General features: G+C 41.3%; 1 protein-coding gene across 1 annotated transcript; it reads right to left on the bottom strand.

Annotated features, from left to right (window-relative positions):
* Positions 1 to 2085: 2085 nt before the first annotated feature.
* Positions 2086 to 25990, bottom strand: LOC143736721 (butyrophilin subfamily 1 member A1-like). Its single transcript, XM_077227365.1, has 9 exons — positions 25799 to 25990; positions 25650 to 25700; positions 25479 to 25535; positions 7298 to 7654; positions 6753 to 7046; positions 6278 to 6397; positions 6183 to 6203; positions 4367 to 4402; positions 2086 to 4279 (listed from the first exon to the last, which is right to left on the bottom strand). The coding sequence occupies exons 1-9, from the start codon at positions 25920 to 25922 to the stop codon at positions 3687 to 3689; spliced, it is 1653 nt and encodes a 550-aa protein (XP_077083480.1). The 5' UTR covers positions 25923 to 25990; the 3' UTR covers positions 2086 to 3686.

The following is a 25990-nucleotide window of genomic DNA, read 5'->3' as shown; positions in this document are numbered from 1 at the left end:
GAAGCACAACCTGGTCATCAGATTCCTTAAGGGTGCCAGGAGGTTAAATCCACCTCGTGTTTCGCACTCTGTACCCTCTTGGGACCTTGCTCTGGTACGTAGAGCTCTTCAAAGTCCTCCTTTTGAGCCTTTGCTGACGGTAGAGCTTAATATCCTGTTCATTAAGACAGCGCTCCTGTTGGCATTGGCCTCTTTCAAGAGGGTCGGGGATCTGCAGGCTTTTTCAGTCGACGAATCGTGCCTAGAGTTTGGGCCGGGCCTTTCTCACGTTGTGTTGAGACCCCGGCTCGGATATGTGCCGAAGGTTCCTACCCCTCCCTTCGTGGACCAGGTAGTGAACCTGCAAGCGCTGCCCCAGGAGGAGGCAGACCCAGCCCTGGCTTTTCTCTGTCCCGTCCGTGCCCTGCCGGTTTATATTGACAGAACGCAAAGCTTCAGAACCTCAGATCAGCTCTTTGTCTGTTACGAAGGCCAGCAGAAGGGGAAGGCCGTCTCCAAGCAGAGGTTAGCCCACTGGTTAGTGGATGCTATCACCCGAGCATATGAGTCTCTGGGTGAGCCTTGTCCCCCCAGGTTGCGCGCACACTCCACTAGAGGTGTTGCCGCTTCCTGGGCTTTGGCTCAAGGCGCCTCGCTGACAGACATCTTTAGAGCTGCGGGCTGGGCGACACCTAACACGTTGCGCTACGTTCTATAGCCTTCGTGTGGAACCTGTTTCCTCCCGAGTTCTGGCTACGGCCAGTGGGTCGAGGGAATAGGTTGTGTCGGCTTGCTGCCCCACTCCGCCTCAAACAGCGGATACGTGCGTTCTTTGCTCCGTATGGCGCCCTACGTTGGTGAGCCTCGTGAGTTCCTCCTTCACCCCTCCGGTGCTGGGCGTGGCGGTCTGCCCGGCGCCAGGTCTGCTAGCTCTAGTAGGAGTTGTTAGTAGACTGGGTGCTCCAGTGGTCTCTACTGTGACCCATCATGCCACGTGCAGTTTAGCCGTGTCTTCCCCTTGACGGACTCGTTCGTCGTCCCTGCTTAGTACGCTCCCACTTCCCTTGGATTGGGACTACCTCAGGGACTGGCATATGTTTCACTATTCCTTCGGGCTAGTACATATGTGTATTCCTGGCCTTCCTCAGTCAGGCTGGAGTTTCCGCAGCGTTCCCTCTCTTGAGAGAACGCTTTCCCAGTGTTATCCAATTTCCACTGTGCGGGTCTTGCGGAACAGCAGTGTGGTTCCCGTGCTAGCTCCCGCAACTTATTTCAAGAAACTGCTGCAGGGTAGCTTAGCCGGGCGCTGGAAGGGGCCAGCACCATGGCGTTTTATTAGGGATCCCAATTTGTCAGGGAACTCCCCCGACGACACGTCGGAGTTCCCAGGACGAAAGGGAACGTCTCGGTTACGTATGTAACCCTCGTTCCCTGAGTACAGGGAACGGAGACGTGTCGTCCCTTCGCCATGTTGCTGTACCTTCGCGGAGGACTGGAGACCGTTCGGCTCCTCAGCGAAAAGCATTGCGCAATGTTTACTTTCGCCTTTTATACCCGCGCTGGTAGGCGGGTCGCGGAATGCAAATCTTGCATGCCAATTTTCATTGGCTCGTTTTAATTCACTCGAAGGCAATTGGTCTCCCTAGCGTGATCCCAATTCGTCAGGGAACTCCCCCGACGACACGTCTCCGTTCCCTGTACTCAGGGAACGAGGGTTACATACGTAACTGAGACGTTTCAACCGCCAGAAGACGTCAATAAAACAGATTATAAACAACGTCACGTCACGTAACGTTTACCTCAGAAATGCCTCTCAATGACTACAAACTCAATCGTCAGCACGAAAACAACTCTAGAGAGGAGCGTTCAGATACATTTATGTACACTATATCTAAATTTTTTACTTAACCTGTATTTTAATATTTAATGTATGTTTGAATAATTTAGTCATGAAAACAAGTTATTACAGCCACAGTTTATATGTAAAAAAAGAATTGTGGTAGAAATGCTTGTACAGTTTAAAAGTTTGTAGAAAAAACAGTTACTTTTAATATTATAGTAATGCATCAATTGACAGGGTTCCCTTTATTTTCAGCTTTAGTTGAGTTTTTTTTTTTACTTTGAGAATTTTATATTTACTGTACCTGAAAAAAATCCAAATGGATCTTTATCGAATTGAGATCAAAACTGAATCAAACCGCAAGTTTGTGAATCGACATTTGTCAATACCTAGCCCTAATATGTTGTGTTATATTTACACATTTTAAACATTATTATTTATTTTTTATTTATTTCAAACATGTAAAAGAAACAATAATAGCAAATAAAATAAAAATAACAATGCTTATCTTTTTGTTTTTTTAGGTTAAACAATTTAAACCAAGACATGGTGTCTTGAAAATGCAAATGTCAAAGACGTCCATCTAGTCTAGCGCATGTTTAAGACCAGCTCACACCAAGAATGACAACTAACGTCTCAGGTTACGCATGTATGATGGTTCCCTGAGAGTAGGGACCTCGGCTGCGTCCCCTAGGGGTCACTATGGGGAATGCCTTGGGCGTGACGAGTGTCTGAAGTGGACATCTAAACATTGGCATTGACATTGGCAGGCGGCAGCCGATGACGTCACTACAGGTGAGGCCGAGAGTATAAAAGGCACCTGTGCAAATACTTCATCTTCTTCTTGTCTGAAAGAGCCGTGTGCAGGAATGCTGCACATTTATTCTCAGTTTTGTCGTTTGCCGCTTTAAATGCTCGAGCACAAAACAGTTCTGAAAGTGATTCCAATGATATCAGTTCTCAGTGCCGTTATCGTTATAGTTGTGCTGTGGACTCTGCTATTGGTTTATATATAGAACGAATTGTAAAATCGTTGATGGTTATCATTTATGGTGTGAGCAGGTCTTTACAGAGAAAACAGTTAAAAAGCAGCGCAGTGGAACGCAAATATTAGTTCTGTTTGAAGCTCTACATAATCAAATATTCAAGATTAAGATTACAGCTGTTGTGAATATATGATCGTTAAAGGTTTGTATGTGTTAACCTCTGTCTTTGTAAGTGTTTATTTAGATGTTAATTAGAGATTTGAGAGCGGATGAGGAACTGATTCACTGATTGTATTGAGGTTTGTTAATCATCATAAAGCATGTCAGAGTTTTACACAAAATTCTGTTTAACACAGATTAATCCAATTTAAGATGTTACTGTTGCACCATAAAAGAGAAATATTTTTATTTTATTTCATTTTTTTTTTACATTCCATCAAGAGCATCTGCCTTAATCTGTCAGGTTATGACTAAAACGGTTTATGTTCTGTTGTTTTCTATGGCTGATACTGATGTTCATGTTCAGTTTTCTGTTCTGCCATTCAGTCACGATGCCAGAATCAGTCAAATCAAGTGTGTCTCGAGCTGTAAGAGTGTTGATGTGCAGCATTTGATCTGATGATGTTATGCGATTATTGGAGGATTGGATGCTTTATCTAAAGTTGTCGTACCTTAACGTTTGGTTGAACTGAAGCTGATATATTCAAGCTGTACATGTTATCAGTGTTCGTGATATCTGGAAACCCAAACCCATGAGCTTGATGTTGCTAGCGTCACGCTCTACTTGTGCATTTTATACGTTTCTGTAGTTTGTATATCTAAGAAGAGATATTTACTTTTTTCAAATTTGCTGTTCTGTCTGAACACACAGGATTGGTCAGTCAGGCGTCTGAGATGTTACTCAGTAAAGGTTCACTGGACTCTACAGGTGATTCTACAGGTTTTGGACAGTCCAGAATTGTAAGTGGACTCAGATCTCCTACTCCTGGATTAAACATCGGAGCGACTGATCCAGTGAATCTGGTGCTCATGGTCACCACATGTTTCCTCTCTTTGACATTGTAAAATGACAGCTGACCGAGATTATAATCTAACAGAACTCCCAGTTGTTCAGGTCTCGGCGTCAGTGAGAGAGTAACTGGTGGATCAGAGCTGATGTAAAAGCCTTTAGGACCGTCTGAACACAAGAACCAGTAACCGTTTGATGGAGTTAAAGCAGATCTGTCTTTTAAACAAACATTTCCATCTTTCGCCACACCAATTAACCAGTAGTTTTTAGGAGGTGTATCTTTTCGTGCCAAATCTACCTCCCAATAGTGACGTCCAGAAGAAAATCTTTGAGCTCCAAACGCACATAATTCATATGGAAATCCCTCTCCAGTGGGTTTATATTCTGGAGCGTCTCTCACTGTTTTACAGTCTGTAGAAACCCTCAGATCTGGATGTAAACGCTCACGGTCAATAGTGATCTGAACTGAGGAAGGGATAAAACAACAATTATTAATCCTCATGTGTGTGAAATATTTACACACATGCATATATAACTGAGATGATGTCATACCTGCATGTTTCCTCAGTTCTTCTATATTTACATCTCCTACAATGACAAAACAAATAATTTGAGGTTTTACAGAAACCTTCAGCAGTGATCACTGTATCAACATCTACAGTTATTAATCATTTAATTAACTTTTCTGTGCTGGGTTCATTTTGCATATTGAAGTATATTTGATTGTTCACATTATCTTTTAGTCATAGACATTTATAAGAAATTGCATATATAATGTCTGCAATAGTTTGTAAAATATACAGTCCAAAAATCTGAGACTTTGAAAATCTGGTAAATAGAAAATCTACATTTAATCTACACTTGGAAATAAAGTTTCAGAATGTTTAAATCTTTGATAAAAAGTAATACTATGATGATCTCCTTTGTGAAGATGAACGGCTTTTCTTCCTTCCAACACAAAATGCTCTTTACACTAAAAAAATGAATTACACTAAATTGCTCTTTATAATATTAAGAAACATGACATTAAGACAAATACGAAATAAGCGTTTTCACTGGTGTTCCCAGATGTTTGGACCGCACTGTTACATGTTATTGAAGTGAACAAATGAAAATGCGAGTTTATTTTTAATGTGTGATTATTTTGTTATTCTGTTCTTTCTATTTTCACACACACACACACACACACACACACACACACACACACACACACACACACACACACACACACACACACGCGCGCACACAATATTCTCCTCCGAGTCTCTCAAACTGTTATATTAATGTTTTCAGGCATGTAGTATATCACGATGTGTCGTCACTTCAGCAGTTACGGTTCTTAAAAATATATCAAAGAACAAAAAACTTCTTCAAATTCCTTCTTTTATCAGTTTCTCCGTCAATCCATCCTCGCAAACTAGAATGAGAGAATTTAATTGGACGGTTTAATTATCAATCTGCGTTCAGAAATACTCCAGACTTTGAAAACAATAATTAATTATACTTTTAACCCTTTCAGGCAGAGAACACGAATTTCTTTCAAAAACGCATTTATATTGCCGTGTATGGGCAACAAACCATAACAAATCATTTGATCTCATGATTCTTAAATTTATTTAAAAATCTCATAATGATGTGATTTGGTGTTTCTCTGTGTGTAACCAGCACAGTTCATACATCTGCATCATGTTTTGTAGGAGCCAAAATGTGTTTGTAAAGGTGATGTGTTGTTCTCATTTTGACCATCGAGAGGCGCTGTGAACATTATAGAGATATCAGTGTATAAAGGTGGCCTTCCTTATGCTGGAGGGAAGTGTTTTGACCCGGAAGGGCAAAAAGGTTTCGACCGCAACAGCAGAGCGGTGAACGTATGTAAACATTAACATGTGAATGGAAAATGATGCACGGTCGTGTTGTGGAGCCAATAGACTGTGTATGGTGATGCAACCGAAGAATGGTCTACTCGTTTCTTATGGATGAAGTAAACAACGTAACACCAAAGCAAGAAAGTGAGTCAACCTAATTTCTCCGGGGACCAAACAACTCAGTAGCTTAAAGCATTAGATTTAGCTCCTACAATTCATGTTTAATGTTTCCCTAATAAAACAATATTTCCCTTATAAGATTAATTTTATAATGGTATTATTGTCTTTGTATCTTCACATTCTGTATGCCCCCATCAATAAAACATAGAGAAACAAGTTTAAAAGTCAACTAAGTTTAACTGGTTATAAATTCTGAAGCACCTTCAGCAACAGATATTCATAAAATTGAAAAATGTTTTGCTTGAAACTGGTAAAGTGGCATTAGAAAGGGGGAATTCACTTCATGACTGTATGTAGATGTTAATGTAGTTCATGTTACTTACTTTGATCTGTTTGTTTCTTTCCTGCAAAATAGAAATATAAACACATGAGAAATTGAATACATTAAATCCGCCTGTAGAAGAATTCTGTTATTTACCTGGTAGTTTATGTCTGTATTTGTACAGGATCAACCCAACCAAACCCAGAACAGCACAAATGAGAAGGATGATGAAAGGAGCCTTCCATGGATCTGATGAATCTGATGGATCTGATGGATCTGAGAAACAGAAACCAGAGGCCGGTTGCATAAACAGAGATTATTAGAGATTATATAGAGATTATTATTAAGAATGTGTTTTAAGAACTAGTATGAGCAACTAGCAGTTAGTCAGGCGTAATCAGTCTTACTCTCCGGTATCAAATTAGGCCAATCTACGTTTTTATGTTACTGCCTTTTTAAAAAGTTATCATCAGTCTTCACAAAATCACAAGGAAGCCAGGGAAAACATTTAAGGTGTTGGAAATGATCACATGGAAATTATGTGAAGTTCAAGCTAACTTGATCACTTTGTATGATAAGTAAAAATATCCTGCAACTTAGACATCAAGTATGAGTGAACATGTTCCCTGACCTGAACAGATAATGGCTTGTATGTTCAATCTTCCTTCTCTAGACTCTCCAGTCTTGAGAGACATTGAGCATGAGAGCAGTTGAGCGTCCGAGTTAGAGACGGCCGTCCAGCTGTGGACAGAGAACATCTCATCTGCTCCACGACTGCGAGACACTCCTCCAGGACGGAGAACCGTTCGCTCATCCGACATCCAGGAGACGTCCGGCTCTGGATACCATCCGCTGGACTTACAGCTGATGTTCAGACGTCCATCATCCAGAGGCTGTGGAAACAGGACAGGAGCGGATCCTAAAGCTGGAGGAGGACAGACAGACGCTCAGACATGTATATTTGGGTAAATGCATCTCTAGTGGTTCAATCGAGGCTGGTTGACCATTTCTTTGGAAAATTATGGCAGCAATCTTTAAACAAAGGGTTTGATATTCTATTCAGAGATAAATTAATAGAAATCTGTAGAAAAGCCTACTCATGCAACAAAATATGTGAACTATATCTTTAATAAGCTGTAGAACCTTGAAAACATTGAATTGTAGTTTTTGACTCACCAGTGACTTTGAGAACTACCTCTCCACTGTCATATGCACTTTCTCCACTGACATAACAACGAAATGAATCTTCATCCTGAATCCTGAGTTTCTCCAGCTGTAGAGAGACGTCTCCATCCTTCAGTCCACCAGACAGATCTGAGCGCAGAGTCAGTGAGCTTCTGTTCCTGAACGATTCCTCCTGAATGATCTTCCCATGCTGATAGAGGAGAACAGGGTTGCTGAACTGGTCATTGCGGTACCAGCGGATCTCCAGAACTTCAGCGTTCTCAGGAGGAGAGATCCAGCAGGGCAGAGTGACTGTGGACCCGACATGAGCCACTATCTGATCACGAGTAACCACAACAGTGAACGACTCTGAGAGACACAGAGAGACACACCCAATGAAATATACTAAGCCTTAGTCAATAATACATATATTACGCATTAGTGCAAATATACTATGCATAAGTGTTTATGTATAAACTGTATTTGTTTGAATATTTTGCATAATGAGCATTTGTAATTCTTTATTTGATCTTCCAATGATTTTAAATGTCTTATATTAGTATATTGTGTGCCGACCATATTTGCTTATTCTTTGCACATATAATTGTTATTTGGTTAACAGATAGTTTTTAGGTATTTTTTTTATCACGAAAGGAAGCAATCTTTTTGTTATGACCTTGTTGTCAAGAGTTATAGCATTCGGGTTTAGTGTCACATTACCCTAAATAACCTACAATGTGTAATTGTAACCCAGTACCATAATACCCAATGGAAAGTGTTGATATAAATATAAATATTTGTTGATCTATAGCTGTTACGGCTGGTGGCCGAATTGAAGCGCTCGACACAGGAGTGGAAACAAAACAGTCTTTACTCAATCCACAACAGAAATAGTCAGGGGATCGCAGGAGATAACAACAACAATAATAATACAAACACAACCACGTAAACAGACGATAGCGTAGACAACGATACCGCGACTGGAAGACTACAGAAAGAATACAAACAACCCCATTTCCGTTTCCGGCGGCGGAGTAATACCGTACCGCACAGATCATCCAATACAAGTCAATGGAGTTGGACAAAAACTACAATAACACCCGTCGGAAAGCATCTTTTGCAGCGATTTTTGCGTGAACACCCCAGACCACTCGGTGAGTTTCAATCTCGGGACAGCATCTCGGGACAGCAGCATTTGTCCAAATTTCAATCTTAACCGTTCTATTTCATCAGAAACAATCTTAAAACAGGGCTTTAAGTGTAAAATACCAAACTTGTCCTTTAAGTTTCGACAGTGCAGAAAAGGGAAATGATGAAAGACTCTAGCAACCCCGCAAACCCACTACCATTCTCCTTGGTACATAGAAACTGAAGGCCAGCCCAGCATCACCAGTTCATCCAACCAAATCAGCTGCTGTTAAAAGAGAAAGGGTGAATACTTATTGTCCATACTGCGACAACAACAGACATTTCCTGAACGGCTGTGAGAACTTCAAGTTACTCAACAAGGAGCAGAAGGTGACTTGGGTTAAAGGCCAAAATAGATGCTGGCACTGTGGGCATGGTCTTCATGCTGCCAATTGCACACTGAAAACCCTCTATCTATCTTGTAACTGGAAGCATCATCAAGCACATGATGTAGATGACCAATGTAGAGCCACAGAAGAATCAGTTACAGCCAGTGCAGTCTTGTATGTGGATCGTCCAACTTGTGACAAAATTCTGCTGTCTTCAGTGGCTAACCCTCATAAGGCTTTCAGGATACAGAGTGCTTTCACAGCCGACAGCCTGGGTTTAGCAGAGCACACACATCTTGTCAAGGTACTCCAGAAGAACTACAAGTACCTTACAGGCCTACCACTACAGCATCTTCACATAGTTCTGCCCTCACCATTTCACACCCATAGAACCAGTCAGACGGGGTCCATCTGGTGGCCCTGGTGCTGTAAGAACATGCCTTGGATCGACACTACAGGGCCCAGCACATGAACTAACCAGCACTCTCCCCAAAGCAATGTCTCTTCACCAGCTTATGGCCCCGTAATGACCTTTATGCAAATGTGGAGAAACTGTGGAAAATAGACACGTTTGCATAATGGAACGGGAAGGTACTGACAAAGTAAAAACAAGTACAAGAGTCAGGAACACTTTATTTTACAGTGTCCTTGTTACATATGTTACATGTACTTACCATAATAATAACAGTATATTATACATAATTACATGCAACTAACCCTCAAATGCTAATCCTACCCAAACCATATAGTAAGTACATGTAGTTGCTTAATATTACTCAGTACTTAAAATATATAATTACACTGTAACAATGACACCTTAAAATAAAGTGTAGCCTAACCCAAGAGTCAAACTTCTCTAGGACAAATCTGTGAGAGTGGATGTTAACAGAATCCAGCACTATGCTACCCCTCTTGTAAGTACCAAAGGTATGCCATGTCTACATGCACACAAAGAAGCTGTCCTACCACAATTGAGGGCAATAGAGAATCGGATGAACAAGAATACTGATCAAGCGCAGCCTACCAAGAGGAGATAGTCAGGTTACAGCAAGCTGGCTACATCACAAAGGGTTGTCTTCAACTGTTCGTTCGCTTAACAAGGCCTCAAACTGAACGAGTACTTGCTGCCCGCTCCACCACCCAGTCCTTCTCTTCTTTCAGTTCTTCTGTGATTTCGAGAACATTCTATAGCCATTATTAGTGACGTTCGTGGGATGCTCCACCAGGTACGCCTTTTGACTTAGGACAAACCGCTACTGAGATTCATTTGGAGAAACATCAGAGAGACAAGGCACCAGACATGTATGATTAAGTCAAGTCAAGTCACCTTTATTTATTTAGCGCTTCATACAATACAGATTGTTTCAAAGCAGCTTTACAGTGATAACAGGAAAATGGTGCATTTCGGCTGTTGTTCAGCTAAAGTCAGTGTTGATTCAGTTCTGTTGTAAAGATCATCAATTATTAAATATGTATGACCCCATTGGTTATATTGTGCCATTCACAACATGGGCCAAGGTGATTGTACAGAGATTATGCGACAAGAAAAGAGAACGGGAGGATCTCTGGCTGGAGGACCTGTTGAACTTTCGGAAAGCTTGGGAGAGTGAGCTGCATGGTTTACAGCATTTTGTTTTGTTGAGGTGTTACTGCAGTAAAGAACTGGATCACCCAACCAGCATGAGAAAGATCCACATTTTCTGTGATGCTTCAGAGCGAGCCTACAGTTCTGTGGCCTGCTTATGAACTGTGAAGGTAGAGTTCTGAAGTTCTGAAGATAGAGCTAACTTTGACCATACACTGTGTTACTCTGTGGTCTAACTCCCCAACTGTACTTACACAGCTGCTATCACACTCCTGTCATTTTAAAGTGTTCGTAGGCACCAGAGTGGCAGAAATCCAGGAACTCACAGAGTCTGATGACTGGATATAAGTGCCATCAAAGGAGAACCCCACAGATGCCATCACAAAGGGAAAATTGCTCTTTAACAGGACAGAAAAAATGATGGAATAACAACTGACCATGGATCAGAGACGCCAACGTTAATGACCATTGATCAAGACAATGAACTGAGAATGAATTTAAGAAAATTTAGCTATACATTTGTACACTATTATATCCTCTCTGTGTGACATTGGTTTGACTTTTGGTGTGACTTTTGGAAGCCTGAAAAAAGGCCTGGAATGTTGCTTGCACCAGAAAATTCTATTCTAAGAAGTCACATGGTACAAGACCCTTCCCCAAAAATAATCTATTGGGTGTGTTACCGTCTTTTGGAAAAGAATGTAAAGTATATATGTGTGGAGCTGAGCAACGATCGACAGTGATCTCCTCCAGGAGATGCTCGGCTTTGTTGTAAAATAAAGTTTAATATTTCTGGCATCAAAGATCTCTGAGAAGTGATTTCCCAAACATATTGAAACCACAACATTTCTCGGTTTGTGATCAGGTCTGCGTTTCCCGAAACCTTCTTAACGCTGTCGTTCTCAAGTAATACCTTAAGTTGTACCTTATCGTTAATACGTGTTTCCCAAAAAGGTTCTTAGTTAAGTGTACCTGGACCACTCTTAGCTTTACCTTATCACTGTTGACCGTCTATACGAATCTAATTCTGATGTTGTAATACACCCAGTGTTCAATTAGGCTAATTCAAGTGTTTTCACTAGTTTACACTGATTGTTGTTAGCTTTAATTATATTATCCAAGGGATCATCAGCTGCCAAACCATTAGGCAGTAAAGGCTTACGAGTGTATTTAAAAGGAATGATTGTGGTGGGGAGTTTGCTCAAACTATAGCAGCGATACAGCGAATAGTTGTGCTAAATAAAATATGGCGCCGGCGGAGTGCTTTCAAAGGCCAGTGAAAGCATACTGTCAGTTTAGCCCTATTCAGACGGCAGTTTCAACATTTAGGTTAGTCTGTGATTTTATTGCCGTCCGAATCTAGAATGTCATTGTTTTTCCCGCATAAAAATCGCTGGCCAAATTTCCTACTGTTTTTTAACAAACACCAAGGTCGTGTGTGTGTGGTAGCCTAATTTAATTGCCGTCCGAATCCAAATCTCTAAGATTACAGGAAGAAATCACTTCAAACTTCACTGTTTAAATCCTTTTTAATCACTACCGAGCACCGTACGTACGATGTAGGCTACACTATTATTATTGAAATGCTGGAAAGTATTTACAAGAACAATATTTCATCACAGCTCCACCTCAGAGAACAAAAAGGAGAAAGGAGAAAGCACATAGACAGTTGTAATGTGCCGTTGTGGCAGCAATATATGATAACATTTTAAAATATGCAGGCTAGGCTATTATAGTTTGGATTATTTTTTATAATATCCCATTAATCCCAATAAATGCAATTTCCACTATTTCTAATTAGGCTCTTTGTTGTTGCTCTGTACACATACTAAACAGTGAATTCTGTCAAGTTTTTTTCTGTAATGTTTTGTTCATGGGTTCTTTGATGTGCATAAATGTATTATATAAAATAATTATATGGAGTCCTTATATCCTTTGGTTATTTGGTGTCCTTTTGGAGTCTGCAAGGGTCCTTGAAGCAGTTTTGTGGGAATCGCGCTTCAATCTGATTGTTTACTTTGCTGGATATAGTAAATGATGACAAAATGAATGTTAAACAAGATAAATGGCGTATGCTTAGTTTCACGATAAGCGTGCGATTAATCAACAACAAAAGTGTGATTAATCCGATTAAAAAATGTAATCGATTGACAGCACTAATTTAATCCTCGTAAGCACCGATGCAGAGTTGTATATCAGGTATCATGTGTGCGTTTAAAGTTCTTTACATCTTAGTTTGACCGAAGCAGCCGTGCTCATGTGCACATTTATTCATATAGGACTATTTCATCATAGAGATTGTAATATTGTGTTGTGTATTACCTTTATTGATCAGTGTTTTACCAAATAAGCTGTAATAATACATATTGTGTTGTGTTTTTAAATGTTTATATCCATATTTATATTTGTATGTTGTATTCTCAGAAGCACACATGCACATTTAATAATCATTATTCTGACCAGACAATCTTCAGCTAGACCCGGATTAGTGATTACAGTGAAGACCAAAAAAAGCCGTCACTGCAGAATAAGCTTTCATTTGTTAACATTTAATAATGGAGGGAAAGGACCCAAGGTCTAGCTAGGACCAAGGAGCAGGACCGGAGCACAGAAAGTTTTATATATATTTATTAGTACAGAATGACTAACGTTTCGACGCCATGCGTCTTCTTCTGAGTCAAACAGTCAATGGCAACAATATACAGAATTTAAAAGAATCCAACTTCAAGGTATTGGCCACTGCAACAATTAACCAATCCTACACAAGCACTCAAGCCTAAAAAAATAATAATAATAATAATAATAATAATAATAATAATAAAGAAAAAAAAATAAAGAAAAAAAAAAAAAAAAAATAATAAAAAAATAATTAAAAAAACATGCCTATAACCCATATAGACATAAACATATATACATATATATACAGGTCCTTCTCAAAAAATTAGCATATTGTGATAAAGTTCATTATTTTCCATAATGTAATGATAAAAATTAAACTTTCATATATTTTAGATTCATTGCACACCAACTGAAATATTTCAGGTCTTTTATTGTTTTAATACTGATGATTTTGGCATACAGCTCATGAAAACCCAAAATTCCTGTCTCAAAAAATTAGCATATTTCATCCGACCAATAAAAGAAGTGTTTTTAATACAAAAAAAAAAGTCAACCTTCAAATAATTATGTTCAGTTATGCACTCAATAGTCAATACTTGGTCGGGAATCCTTTTGCAGAAATGACTGCTTCAATGTGGCGTGGCATGGAGGCAATCAGCCTGTGGCACTGCTGAGGTGTTATGGAGGCCCAGGATGCTTCGATAGCGGCCTTAAGCTCATCCAGAGTGTTGGGTCTTGCGTCTCTCAACTTTCTCTTCACAATATCCCACAGATTCTCTATGGGGTTCAGGTCAGGAGAGTTGGCAGGCCAATTGAGCACAGCAATACCATGGTCAGTAAACCATTTACCAGTGGTTTTGGCACTGTGAGCAGGTGCCAGGTCGTGCTGAAAAATAAAATCTTCATCTCCATAAAGCTTTCCAGCAGATGGAAGCATGAAGTGCTCCAAAATCTCCTGATAGCTAGCTGCATTGACCCTGCCCTTGATAAAACACAGTGGACCAACACCAGCAGCTGACATGGCACCCCAGACCATCACTGACTGTGGGTACTTGACACTGGACTTCAGGCATTTTGGCATTTCCTTCTCCCCAGTCTTCCTCCAGACTCTGGCACCTTGATTTCCGAATGACATGCAAAACTGAGCAACAGTCCAGTGCTGCTTCTCTGTAGCCCAGGTCAGGCGCTTCTGCCGCTGTTTCTGGTTCAAAAGTGGCTTGACCTGGGGAATGCGGCACCTGTAGCCCATTTCCTGCACACGCCTGTGCACGGTGGCTCTGGATGTTTCTACTCCAGACTCAGTCCACTGCTTCCGCAGGTTCCCCAAGGTCTGGAATCGGTACTTCTCCACAATCTTCCTCAGGGTCCGGTCACCTCTTCTCGTTGTGCAGCGTTTTTTGCCACACTTTTTCCTTCCCACAGACTTCCCACTGAGGTGCCTTGATACAGCACTCTGGGAACAGCCTATTTGTTCAGAAATTTCTTCCTGTGTCTTACCCTCTTGCTTGAGGGTGTAAATGATGGCCTTCTGGACAGCAGTCAGGTCGGCAGTCTTACCCATGATTGCGGTTTTGAGTAATGAAACAGGCTGGGAGTTTTTAAAAGCCTCAGGAATCTTTTGCAGGTGTTTATAATTAATTAGTTGATTCAGATGATTAGGTTAATAGCTCGTTTAGAGACCCTTTTCATGATATGCTAATTTTTTGAGACCGGAATTTTGGGTTTTCATGAGCTGTATGCCAAAATCATCAGTATTAAAACAATAAAAGACCTGAAATATTTCAGTTGGTGTGCCATGAATCTTAAATATATGAAAGTTTAATTTTTATCATTACATTATGGAAAATAATGAACTTTATCACAATATGCTAATTTTTTGAGAAGGACCTGTATGTATATATATACACATACATATATATAAACATATATACATACATAAAAACACATACATCTACACAGACATACATTAAAAAACAAAAAAATAAGAAAAAACACAAAGGTACATGCAGACACGCTAGCAACATGCCTATAATTAACTAAGAAAGTGAATTATGAATTATAGAAAGCATGAAAGGCCCAGTTCCTCATTAAGGCCATTTGGTTCTCCTGTGTTAAGAGTGAAAATCCAGAAAGCGTCCCGTTGCAGTAGGGACTTCACTATGTCACCTCCTCGCTGGGAGGGTCGAATTTTTTCTATTTTAAGGAAGCGTTGGAACCATGATTAGCTTCTACATCTCGCAATTGCATAGTCCATATTTCTGTCACGAATTGCTGCTTTGTGTTCTGCAATTCGTAGTTTGAGTGGGCGTTTAGTCTGACCTACGTACACCAACCCACATGGACATTTCAACATGTAAATCACGTGGGTGGTGTTACAATTAATGAAAGAATTGATCATGTATTTTTTACCTGACTGGGGATGGAAAAAGTGCTTTGTATCATTTGAGTTAGAGCAATGTGTGCAGTGGCCACATCTGTAAAAACCCAAGGGAGGAGCCGGTAAGGTTTTGTTGGCGGGCTCATGGTCGTGTGAACCAGCCTGTCTCTCAGTGAGCGAGGGCGCTTAAACGTAATACGTGGCGATTCTGCGCATATAACTTTAAGAGCTGGGTCACTCTGCAAAATGTGCCAATGATTCTTAATGGCGTGTTTTATTTCTCCACCAATATGGGAGAAATCTGTGGAGAAGCAGAGTCTTTGGTCTGAGGCGCGTTTGGTTTTAACTAGGAGATGTGCTCGTTGCGTCAGTCTGGCTCGTTCATAGCCTGCAGAGATGTCACTTATAGCATAGCCCCTGTTAATGAAGCGCTCGGTCATCTCTACTGACCCGCGCTCAAGGTTTTGTGCGGCACTTCACTGAGGGTAACTATGACCGCTATGACTGGCTAACAGCTAGCACTGAGCGGAACAGGTTATACTGCGGCGTATATTACTAAAACAAAAACAAAACCAACCAAAACAACTCGAACGCCGCAGCAGGCTGAAACATGAGGATTTACACTGAAGACGCGTCACGCTGAACCATTGTACGTATTAAGTCTCTTTATTACGCGATTTCACATACATAGAAAACCAATCACTTACTTTGAGTGATGCATGTTGTAAGCAGTGCAACGGTACCTCAGAGACATCAGTGATAGATGTTAGTATCGATGGGAACAACAGTGGTAACGATCAACAGAAAGTTTCTCCCCATGCTCACCCTGCAGCCATAATCCAAACCCAAGCTTGCCCACAGGTGAGCACACACGCACATTAATACAGACACCACACCCCCGGTCACGCCCACAGTAACCGATGACGTCATGAAGCGCGTGCATGTACACAAGTAGTGCAAAGAAAAGAGAAAACATAATAAAAGCCCAAACAAACCCAGTGTATGGCTCCTACATTCCGGCCCCCAATTATTTTATAGTAATAATTGACCACCACTACAACCCTCTTGTGGGAGACAAACACCAGTTAGAAATGCAAAGTGAAGTGTTAGTCCTTTAAAGGTCCTGTTAATGTCAAAGTTCATGTCCGCTATATCCAAAGATCTTCACTGCTCCTCTGCTTCCTGCAGAAGGCAGACTTTGGTTATTGGCCTTGTCAGATACGTTGTCTTAGTTTTAATCCGTACACTTCGCACCAGTCCATTTTTGTCCGGAACAGTATCCACAATTCTTCCTGTAATCCAAGCATTGCGAGGTGCCATATCGTCCACCAGCACCACGAGATCCCCTGGGGCAAAGTTTCTTTTGGCAGTATTCCACTTTTGGCGCTCCTGAAGTCCAGGAAGGTATTCCTTCACCCAGCGCTTCCAGAACAAATCCGACATATACTGTACTTGCTTCCAGCGACGGCGAACATAAACATCCTCCTTCTCGAACAATCCTGGTGGCAACAGCGATTGCGACTTAAGCAGAAGTAGATGGTTAGGAGTCAAGGCCTCCAAGTCTTGAGGATCTGTTGATGCCTTGGTTAAAGGGCGGCTATTAACAATAGCTTCAGCCTCACAGAACACTGTCACCAAGCCTTCTTCATCCAGTGTCTGAGTCTTCAAAATAGAGTTTAGCACCTTACGGACTGACCGAATTAGCCTTTCCCAAGCACCTCCATGGTGGGATGCTGTTGGGGGATTAAAAACCCATTTCACATTCTTTTGTAACAGCTCGTCATTGATGAGGTTATGATTCAGATTCTCAATGGCATTCCTCAATTCACGCTCAGCGCCCACAAAGTTAGTGCCATTATCCGAATGGATTTCCAAGACTTGACCACGTCTCGCCAAAAACCTTCTGAAACCATTAATGAAGGAGTCTGTGTCCAAAGAAGACAGAACTTCAAGATGTATGGCTCGCACCGCTAAGCACGTGAAAATGAGTCCATACCTCTTGACCACAGCTCTTCCACGTTTAACTTCAAATGGTCCAAAACAGTCCAAACCAACTCTACTGAAGGGAGGCTCATCAGGAGTTATTCTGTTGTAAGGAAGGTCAGCCATTTTCTGATGTCCAGGTGAAGCAGACAATCTACGACAGATGACACACTTAGCCAAAACCTTTCTGATGGCGGCACAAGCACCAGGAATCCAATATTTCTGACGCAGATGAGAAAGCATGTGGTTTCGTCCACCATGGCCTGTTACTTGGTGTACATGACGGAGAATAAGATTGGAGAGGTGTTTATCTTTAGCCAGTATAACTGGATGTTTTGCTTCAGCTGGCATAGCTGCTCTACTAAGCCGTCCTCCAACCCTAATGAGATCACCATCCAGGATCGGGTTAAGCTTGTAGAGGTGGCTCGTCCTCCTTACGCACTCTCCTTTCTTCAAATTGGCCAGTTCCTCCGGAAACATTGTTTTTTGACAAAAACAGATAATACTTGACTCCGCTACAACCATATCCTCCATAGACAGAACACCCTTTGGCACTTGAGCCTTAAATCCTTCCATCTGGACCTGTAGTTCTTTTTCCAACTGCTCAGAACTTTGGTCCAATTCAGAAAGGTTTCCTCTCAGCAGCTTTCGATGTCGTACCAGAGACAAAAGTAAGGTCTTAACCTTGAGAAGCCAACCAACAGCCCTTTTAAGACGGAGCCAGGAGGAAAAGTAATCAATGAGCTTCTCCACTGGACTGACCTGCTCAACCTGAGCCGCATTCACCATCACAGCCTTGACCTCCGGGTCTCCAATCAGAGTGTTTTCCAAGGTCTCAGGATTTTGGGGCCAACTACTCTCAGGCTCATGAAGGAAATCAGGACCAAAGAGCCATGCACCAGTCTTTAGCAATGACTGAACTTTAACACCTCTGGAGGCTAGATCTGCAGGGTTGGTTAACGTATTCACATACCTCCATTGGGATGCATTGGATATTTTCAATATTTCAGACACTCTGTTTGATATGAAGATTTTAAATCTGGACGTCACGTTGTTTATATATTTCAGAACAGAAGTGCTGTCCGTCCAAAAAACCGACTCTTGAAGGTCCATTTGCAGCTCCTTCCTCCACAACTTGTCCATTCTGCTAGCCATCACCGCGGCAGTCAGCTCCATCCGGGGAATGGTGACAAGTTTTAGAGGAGCTACTCGTGCCTTTCCCATTATAAATACACTGTGGGTTCGACCTCTATCATCATGGAGCAACAGGTAAGTCACAGTCCCAAACCCTTCCTCACTTGCGTCTGCGAAGTGATGAAGTTGAGCAGAGACAAGAAAACCAAAGTCCAAAGGTTTTAAACATCTACTAACTTCCCAACTTTCAAGCTCGTGAAGCTCTTCCAGCCAAGCTGTCCATTCTTTAGTCACTGAAGAGGGCAAAGGTTCGTCCCATCCCAAACTTCTCCTACAGAGGTCTTGGAGGATTTTCTTGGCGGACAAAACAACAGGTGCCAAGAAACCAAGAGGGTCATAGATCGAACTCGTCACAGACAAGATTCCTCTTCTTGTGAGTGGATGAGTTTTGAGTGTGATTTTAAACTTGAATGAGTCAGATTGAACACACCACTGTACACCCAAGACATACTCTATGGGCAGAGCATCACTATTCAAATTCAAATCTTTCACCTCCATAGCGCGCTCATCCTGAGGAATAGTAGCGAGAACAGTGCATTGGTTGCTAACCCATTTTGTGAGCTTAAACCCACCTTCCGCACACAAGGCACTAAGCTCTCGACGTAGAAAGACTGCTTCCTCTTCAGAGCCAATGGACACCAAACAATCATCAACGTAGAAATGATGCAGGACCGTGTTAACTGCATTAGAACTAAAGAACCTTTGATTGTCTTCAGCACACTTCCTCAGGGCGAAACATGCACAACTAGGAGAGGAAGTAGCACCAAACAGGTGTACCGTCATTCTATACTCCACCAGCTCCCGACTGCAATCTCCATCAGGCCACCACAAGAACCTTAACAGATCAGAGTCTTCAGCCGGCACTCGGACCTGATGATACATGGCCTCAATATCTCCTATGAGCACTACAGGTTCTTTACGGAATCGTGTAAGCACTCCCACTAACAAGTTTGTGAGATCAGGTCCCTGAAGAAGCTGTGAGTTCAACGATGTCCCCTGAAACGTCACTCCACAATCAAAGACTACCCGCAGTTTTTTTTCTTAGGATGATACACCCCATGATGAGGTATATACCATACCCTTCCATCACAACGGGTCGACTGCTCGGTTGGAACTCTCTCTGCATAGCCGTTAACCAACATCTTGGACATGAATGCGATGTAATCGTTGCTAAAAGATGGATCCTTATTCAAACGTCTTTTAAGACTCAATGCACGCTGTTCTGCCACTGTCTTATTGTTTGGCATTTTTAAGTGTCTTTGCTTCACTGGCAAACCAATACTATAATGACCATCAATGAGCTTAGTAGACTCTGAGACCAACTCATTGAAGCGCTTATCCTCCACTGACAGACCAGGTTGTTCATCCTGCAGAGTTTCAGGGAAATCCACCTTCAGCTGCTTCTCCCAAAGCTCATCAAGCCTCGCCACTGCGATCCGATTAACTGTAATGTCAGGCTGCAAACATTGTTCATTGATATGACAATCTCCATGAAGCGGGCCATTCACCGTCCAACCCAGGATGGTTTTAATCGCATAAGGGCCCCCATTCTCTGCACGAACCACCTCCCACGGTTCCAGAGCTTGAGGAACGTTAGTGCCAATCAGAAGATCCACATCAGAATTGATCTCTGGTATCTTTATGTGTCTTAGGTGCGGCCATCTTTGAAGGTCCTTTGAGCTTGGAATGTTACCTCGATGAACCGGCATGTTCTGTTGAGTAAAAATCTCAGACAGGCCACAGAAGTTGTTCGAGTCCAGCCCGGCGACCTCCAAGTCTGACAACTTGTAACTGTCAACCACTTTCTCTTGTCCCATAGTCCTAAGGAGAATTCCCAACTTCTTCCCTGTAAGATTGAGTCGAGTCATGAGTCGCTCTGTACAAAACAAGGCGGTACTCCCTGGGTCCAAAAACGCATACGTGACCACGGTCTCTTGCCCCCTCTTAGATTTCACTTGAACAGGTAAGATAGAGAGCGTACAATCCTGCTTACCGGCCCCAGTCAAGCCACTAGACTGAACAGACACCACAGCACCGTCTCTGGCCATATTCAAGCCACCATTGGCCTGAGTCGGACTCGTTGGTTTTGCTGTGGGGTGGATATGCAACAACGTGGGATGCCTATTATTGCATACTTTACATGTCATACGTTTTCTGCAGTCTTTACTCATGTGTCCAACGCACAGACATCCAAAACACATACGGTTCTCCTTCAGAAAGGACATTTTCTCATCTTGTGTTCTTTTATCCAAACTGAAACAAGCATCTAACGAATGCCCAGCCCCACAAAACAAACAAACCTTCGCTAGCGAGTTCTTCTCCCTTTTAAACCCAGGCTCCATATTATTCACAGCAGGTGCTACAGTAGTAGCAAAACTACTGCCTCTAACCTTTGAACTAGGTTGAGACCGAACCATTTTTACTTCATTTCTTCCACTCGCAAATGTCTCTTGTATATTTCCAAAAAGAGGGTCACTCGCCATCTTGACTTGCCTCTCAACAAACTCTACAATATCTGAGAACGTAGCTCTACGATGAAACTTCTCATAAATATCGCAGGCCACACTTCTCCAATAATCCCTCAGCTTATAAGGCAGTTTTTTCACAATGATTTGCATATTCGTAGGTACGTTCAGGTCACTTGCAGAAACTCCCATAGAGTTGCAGCATTCCCGCAACAATAAACTGTAGGCCCGTAAAGCCTTGACATCTTCGGCCTTAAGCATCGGCCAGGAAAGCACCTTGTCCATATAGGCAGAAGCTACCTTAAATGGATCACCAAAATGCTCCTGAAGTAGTGATTTTGCCTTACTATAACCATGGGACGGAGGCAGATGTTGACAACTCCGGATCAAATCCCTGGGCTGACCTCTCGTATACTGTTCGAGGTAATACAAACAATCCGTCTGACTTTGTGTTCTCGCTTCAATGTTATGTTCAAATCCTCTTATGAAAGTTTGATACTGCAGTGGATCTCCATCAAAAACTTGTAGATCTCGCTTAGGCAAGAGAAAAAGTGACTGTTGTCCAACCAATAAAGACGTGATTTGATTTTGCCTTTCTAAAACTGTGAGAAAACGCTGATCGGAATCACTCACGGTTACAGGTGCAGCTCCATACTGAAGGTGAGTAATGGGTGGATTAGAAACACCTTCTGGCAAAGTGTGCTGATCAACTCTAGTCACAGCAGCAGGCAGAGTAGGCAAAGTTAACCGACCGGCCGAGGTCGCAGCAGTAGGCAACTGGCTTGTGTTATATGTTTTGGACCTCACAGAAGCATAACTTGGACGCGAAACTTCATCTACCAACTCTGACACCAATGGTTGAGTATTAAACTCAGGCACAAAGATTGCAGCTTCATGGCTCAACTGTGTGCTTTTCCCTCTTTCCACATAAGAGTTCATCCCATCTAAATCCACAGAAACATGAGACGCACAAGATCCTTCTAAAACCTTGAACACACTCATTTTAGCCATAGACGCTGCCAGCTCCATATCCATCTCCAGCACCTCCTTCTTTCTCCTCAACACTTCCTGCTGTTCCTCCAGGGCATGCTTTTTGCTCAGCAGCTTTTGACGAGCCATAAGAGCAGCCGTCTCAGCCTCAGCTCTTATTCTGGCTGATGATGTAGTAGACATGGGTTTACTCACTACTGTACTGAATCTCTTTGACCTCAATGACACATTAGACACACTATCACTTGGCCTAACGTCGTCATCTACATTTTCCACGGGTTTACCTATACATGCCTCATCGTCGAAAACAGCAGATCCTAAACATGGTGCAACAACGCCCTCTGCTGGTGCCTCTGGCGCCTCCAGCAGCCATTTATTTGTCTCCTCCACAAAAGCAGTTTTATGGTCTTCAACACTGTAAAACCAAGCATTTTGTTTTTCTTGTTCCTCAGGTGGGAGCATAGGAACCACAACACCATGAATATGACTTGCTTCTGTGAACAAACTCGACAAACTTTCAATACAAGACCGTATTTTTTCAGCATTTCCAACACTTTGCATTAGGTCTTTAATTTCTCTTATTGCATCTTTAATTTTTCTTACCTTTGCTTGGCGTTCTTCTTGGAGCCGTTCCAATTTATATTCAAAAGCCTTGGGTGTAAGTTTTACTTGTCTTTTCTCAGTTGACCTGGTACCAGTCGACTCCATTTTCGTTTACAAAATAATCACCAAAAATATCTGCTAATAAACTGCTAAAAACAGCACCCTTTTTATAACTTACGTTTCCATATGAACAAGGTACAATGCGTTGTCATTGATTCCCTCTAACTTATTCACTGAAGCTAAACTAACTCAACCCTAGTCTTCTGTGCATACTAGCGGTGGGTATTTATGTACCTAAATACCGATAGTCTTGAACCAGACTGATCGTCTTAGAACCAGAACTACGGCGGCACTCCCAAGCGCAATGCTTCACCCGCTTGACACACGAACAAAAACACTGCAAAAAAGTCCCAAAACAAAACAAACAGTCCAATCACCTTATGCGAAAGTACCGCTGAGCCTAACAGGGAATGTAATTGATTCCTAAAAGACAATCCACAATGTTCAATGTTTAGACCTTGTAATAAAAGACAACTGTGATGATAAAATAAGCATAGTAACAGCCAATTTGTGAATGAATGGGCTTACGCGAGTCCTAATGCGCTGGCTAGTCGATCGCATTCAACATTGGAAACGATCGCAAACATCCAGTGTTGTCCCGACAATACGTTTAAAACCGCGCAACAAACAAACTTTCTGTTGACAAATATTGCGGCGTATATTACTAAAACAAAAACAAAACCAACCAAAACAACTCGAACGCCGCAGCAGGCTGAAACATGAGGATTTACACTGAAGACGCGTCACGCTGAACCATTGTACGTATTAAGTCTCTTTATTACGCGATTTCACATACATAGAAAACCAATCACTTACTTTGAGTGATGCATGTTGTAAGCAGTGCAACGGTACCTCAGAGACATCAGTGATAGATGTTAGTATCGATGGGAACAACAGTGGTAACGGTCAACAGAAAGTTTCTCCCCATGCTCACCCTGCAGCCATAATCCAAACCCAAGCTTGCCCACAGGTGAGCACACACGCACATTAATACAGACACCACACCCCCGGTCACGCCCACAGTAACCGATGACGTCATGAAGCGCGTGCATGTACACAAGTAGTGCAAAGAAAAGAGAAAACATAATAAAAGCCCAAACAAACCCAGTGTATGGCTCCTACAGGTTATTTATCATTCACACAGGAAGTGCAGCGAGGAACGGGGTGCAGCTGACAACACTGTGAGGGGTGTTAGTAAGCTTGTTACCCTCGCAGTGCTGTCAGCTGCCCCCTGTTCTCTCTCCCACACATGCACACACACACACACACACACACACACACACACACACACACACACACACACACACACACACACACACACACACACACACACACACACACACACACAGTATCATTCACACAGGAAGTGCAGTGAGGAACCACGTTAACGTCTGTCTGTTTAATGCTGGAGCCAGCAGACTTGTTCAACATGTTGACGTTAAAGGCCCTGTTGGGACCAAGTTTTTGTAAATGTTTTTTAAAAGAGTAAGAGTAGGTTTTGTCGCTATGCAAGCATTTTCATCGACTAGCTTATTAATAAAAAAAGTTACGTTGTATGAATTTTTTTTTATGCATATAAATATTGTAATCAGTTTTAAATACATTTTAATCATTTAAATAAATGCACAAAAATATTTTCAACATTCATGGTTGTGTGTTTCATATTATTTTTAAATCCATGTTATATACACTTTTAAACTATAAGTCCTTAGCTAAACTATGAGTTTAATGTAATTGGTGGCTAAGAGCCGTTTGTTAAACAGAGAAGAAGACTTATTATAAATACAAGCTGTATACAATAATATTAGGCACAGTAGCTTCTATTCTTTTCTTTTTTACCATGAACTTTATTGAGCAATGTGAAAAACCATAAATGGCCCGGTACAAAATAGGGATGTCACGATATTATTTTACACGACATAGTGAAGTCCCTACTGCAACGGGACGCTTTCTGGATTTCCACTCTTAACACAGGAGAACCAAATGGCCTTAATGAGGAACTGGGCCTTTCATGCTTTCTATAATTCATAATTCACTTTCTTAGTTAATTATAGGCATGTTGCTAGCGTGTCTGCATGTACCTTTGTGCTTTTTCTTATTTTTTTGTTTTTTATGTATGTCTGTGTAGATGTATGTGTTTTTATGTATGTATGTATGTTTTTATATGTGTATGTGTGTATATGTATATTTGTATATATATATATATATATATATATATATGTTTATATATATGTATGTATATATATATATATATATATATATATATATGTATATATGTTTATGTCTATATGGGTTATAGGCATGTTTTTTTTATTTTTATTTTTATTATTATTATTATTATTATTAATTATTTTTCTTATTTTTTTTCTTTATTATTATTAATATTATTAATTTTATTTTTATTTTATTTTTTAGGCTTGAGTGCTTGTGTAGGATTGGTTAATTGTTGCACCACACCCACCTAGGCCTGTGGCCAATACCTTGAAGTTGGATTTGTTTCATTTGTTTAAATCGGTCATGTATCCAAAATGTAATAGAAACTGGTAAATTAACTCATCATAGCTGATTTTATGAATAACCAGGTGTCAAGGTCAAGGTGCAACACTTGCTGAAATTGTTTTATATAACACAGCCCCAAATAGAAAATTATTCTCCAGCCACTGGAAGACTCAATATGTTTTAGGAAAAGAGCAAACCGAGAGAAAACGAAACTAGAACAGAATATTCACGTTACAATAGCAGACCTGTGTGTAATATTTTAACCAGGAGTGAAATCAAAACCTGTTCGTCGGGTTCTTACCAGAAGTCTCTGTGAGGAGATTCACCAGTAAAGCGATGATAATAATCGACAACATTCCTGTGAAAATACAGACAGACTCAAATAAAACAAACTCTGAGGGATTTTTCCTGCAACACGCGAATAATGTGTGAGAAATATGATCAGACTGTCGTGTTCAATGAGGAAACTCACCGGAGACAAAGGCTCGTCTGCAGTAATCTGTTTGGTTTAGATGATTATGAGCTGTTTGACGCGTTCAACACAATAATAGAGGCAAAATAAGCGATAGAATAGACGAAATTCAGAATCTGTGAAGCGTGCTCCTGATCTTCCTCACTTACTTTCACTTTCTATAAATAGCGCGATCCCAATAAAACAGACGTCATTATATGACGAACAACGCGTCATATTCAGTTTAATTCTGTTAGATGTGTTTTTGTGTAATAATCGAACATGTGTGAACATGCATGTGTGTGTTTCCTGTTTTTACGAGGCGATTTAATATGAAGCAATGGAAAACCCACACAGATCTC

Source organism: Siphateles boraxobius, unplaced genomic scaffold (assembly GCF_051911475.1).
Source record: "Siphateles boraxobius isolate OS27281-9 unplaced genomic scaffold, OSU_SipBor_1 130, whole genome shotgun sequence".
Classification (NCBI taxonomy): domain Eukaryota; kingdom Metazoa; phylum Chordata; class Actinopteri; order Cypriniformes; family Leuciscidae; genus Siphateles; species Siphateles boraxobius.
The sequence above is the reverse complement of the archived record's forward strand: the minus strand, read 5'-3'. Positions and strand labels throughout refer to the sequence as shown.

Bases quoted from the DNA above. Each gene is read 5' to 3' on its own strand.
- LOC143736721 (XM_077227365.1), bottom strand. From the start codon at position 25,922: ATGTTCACACATGTTCGATTATTACACAAAAACACATCTAACAGAATT. The intron at 7,047-7,297 runs GTGAGTCAAAAA...GTCCTCCTCCAG, and splicing joins GGTAGTTCTCAAAGTCACTG to CTTTAGGATCCGCTCCTGTC. The intron at 6,204-6,277 runs GTAAATAACAGA...TCTATTTTGCAG, and splicing joins ATACAGACATAAACTACCAG to GAAAGAAACAAACAGATCAA.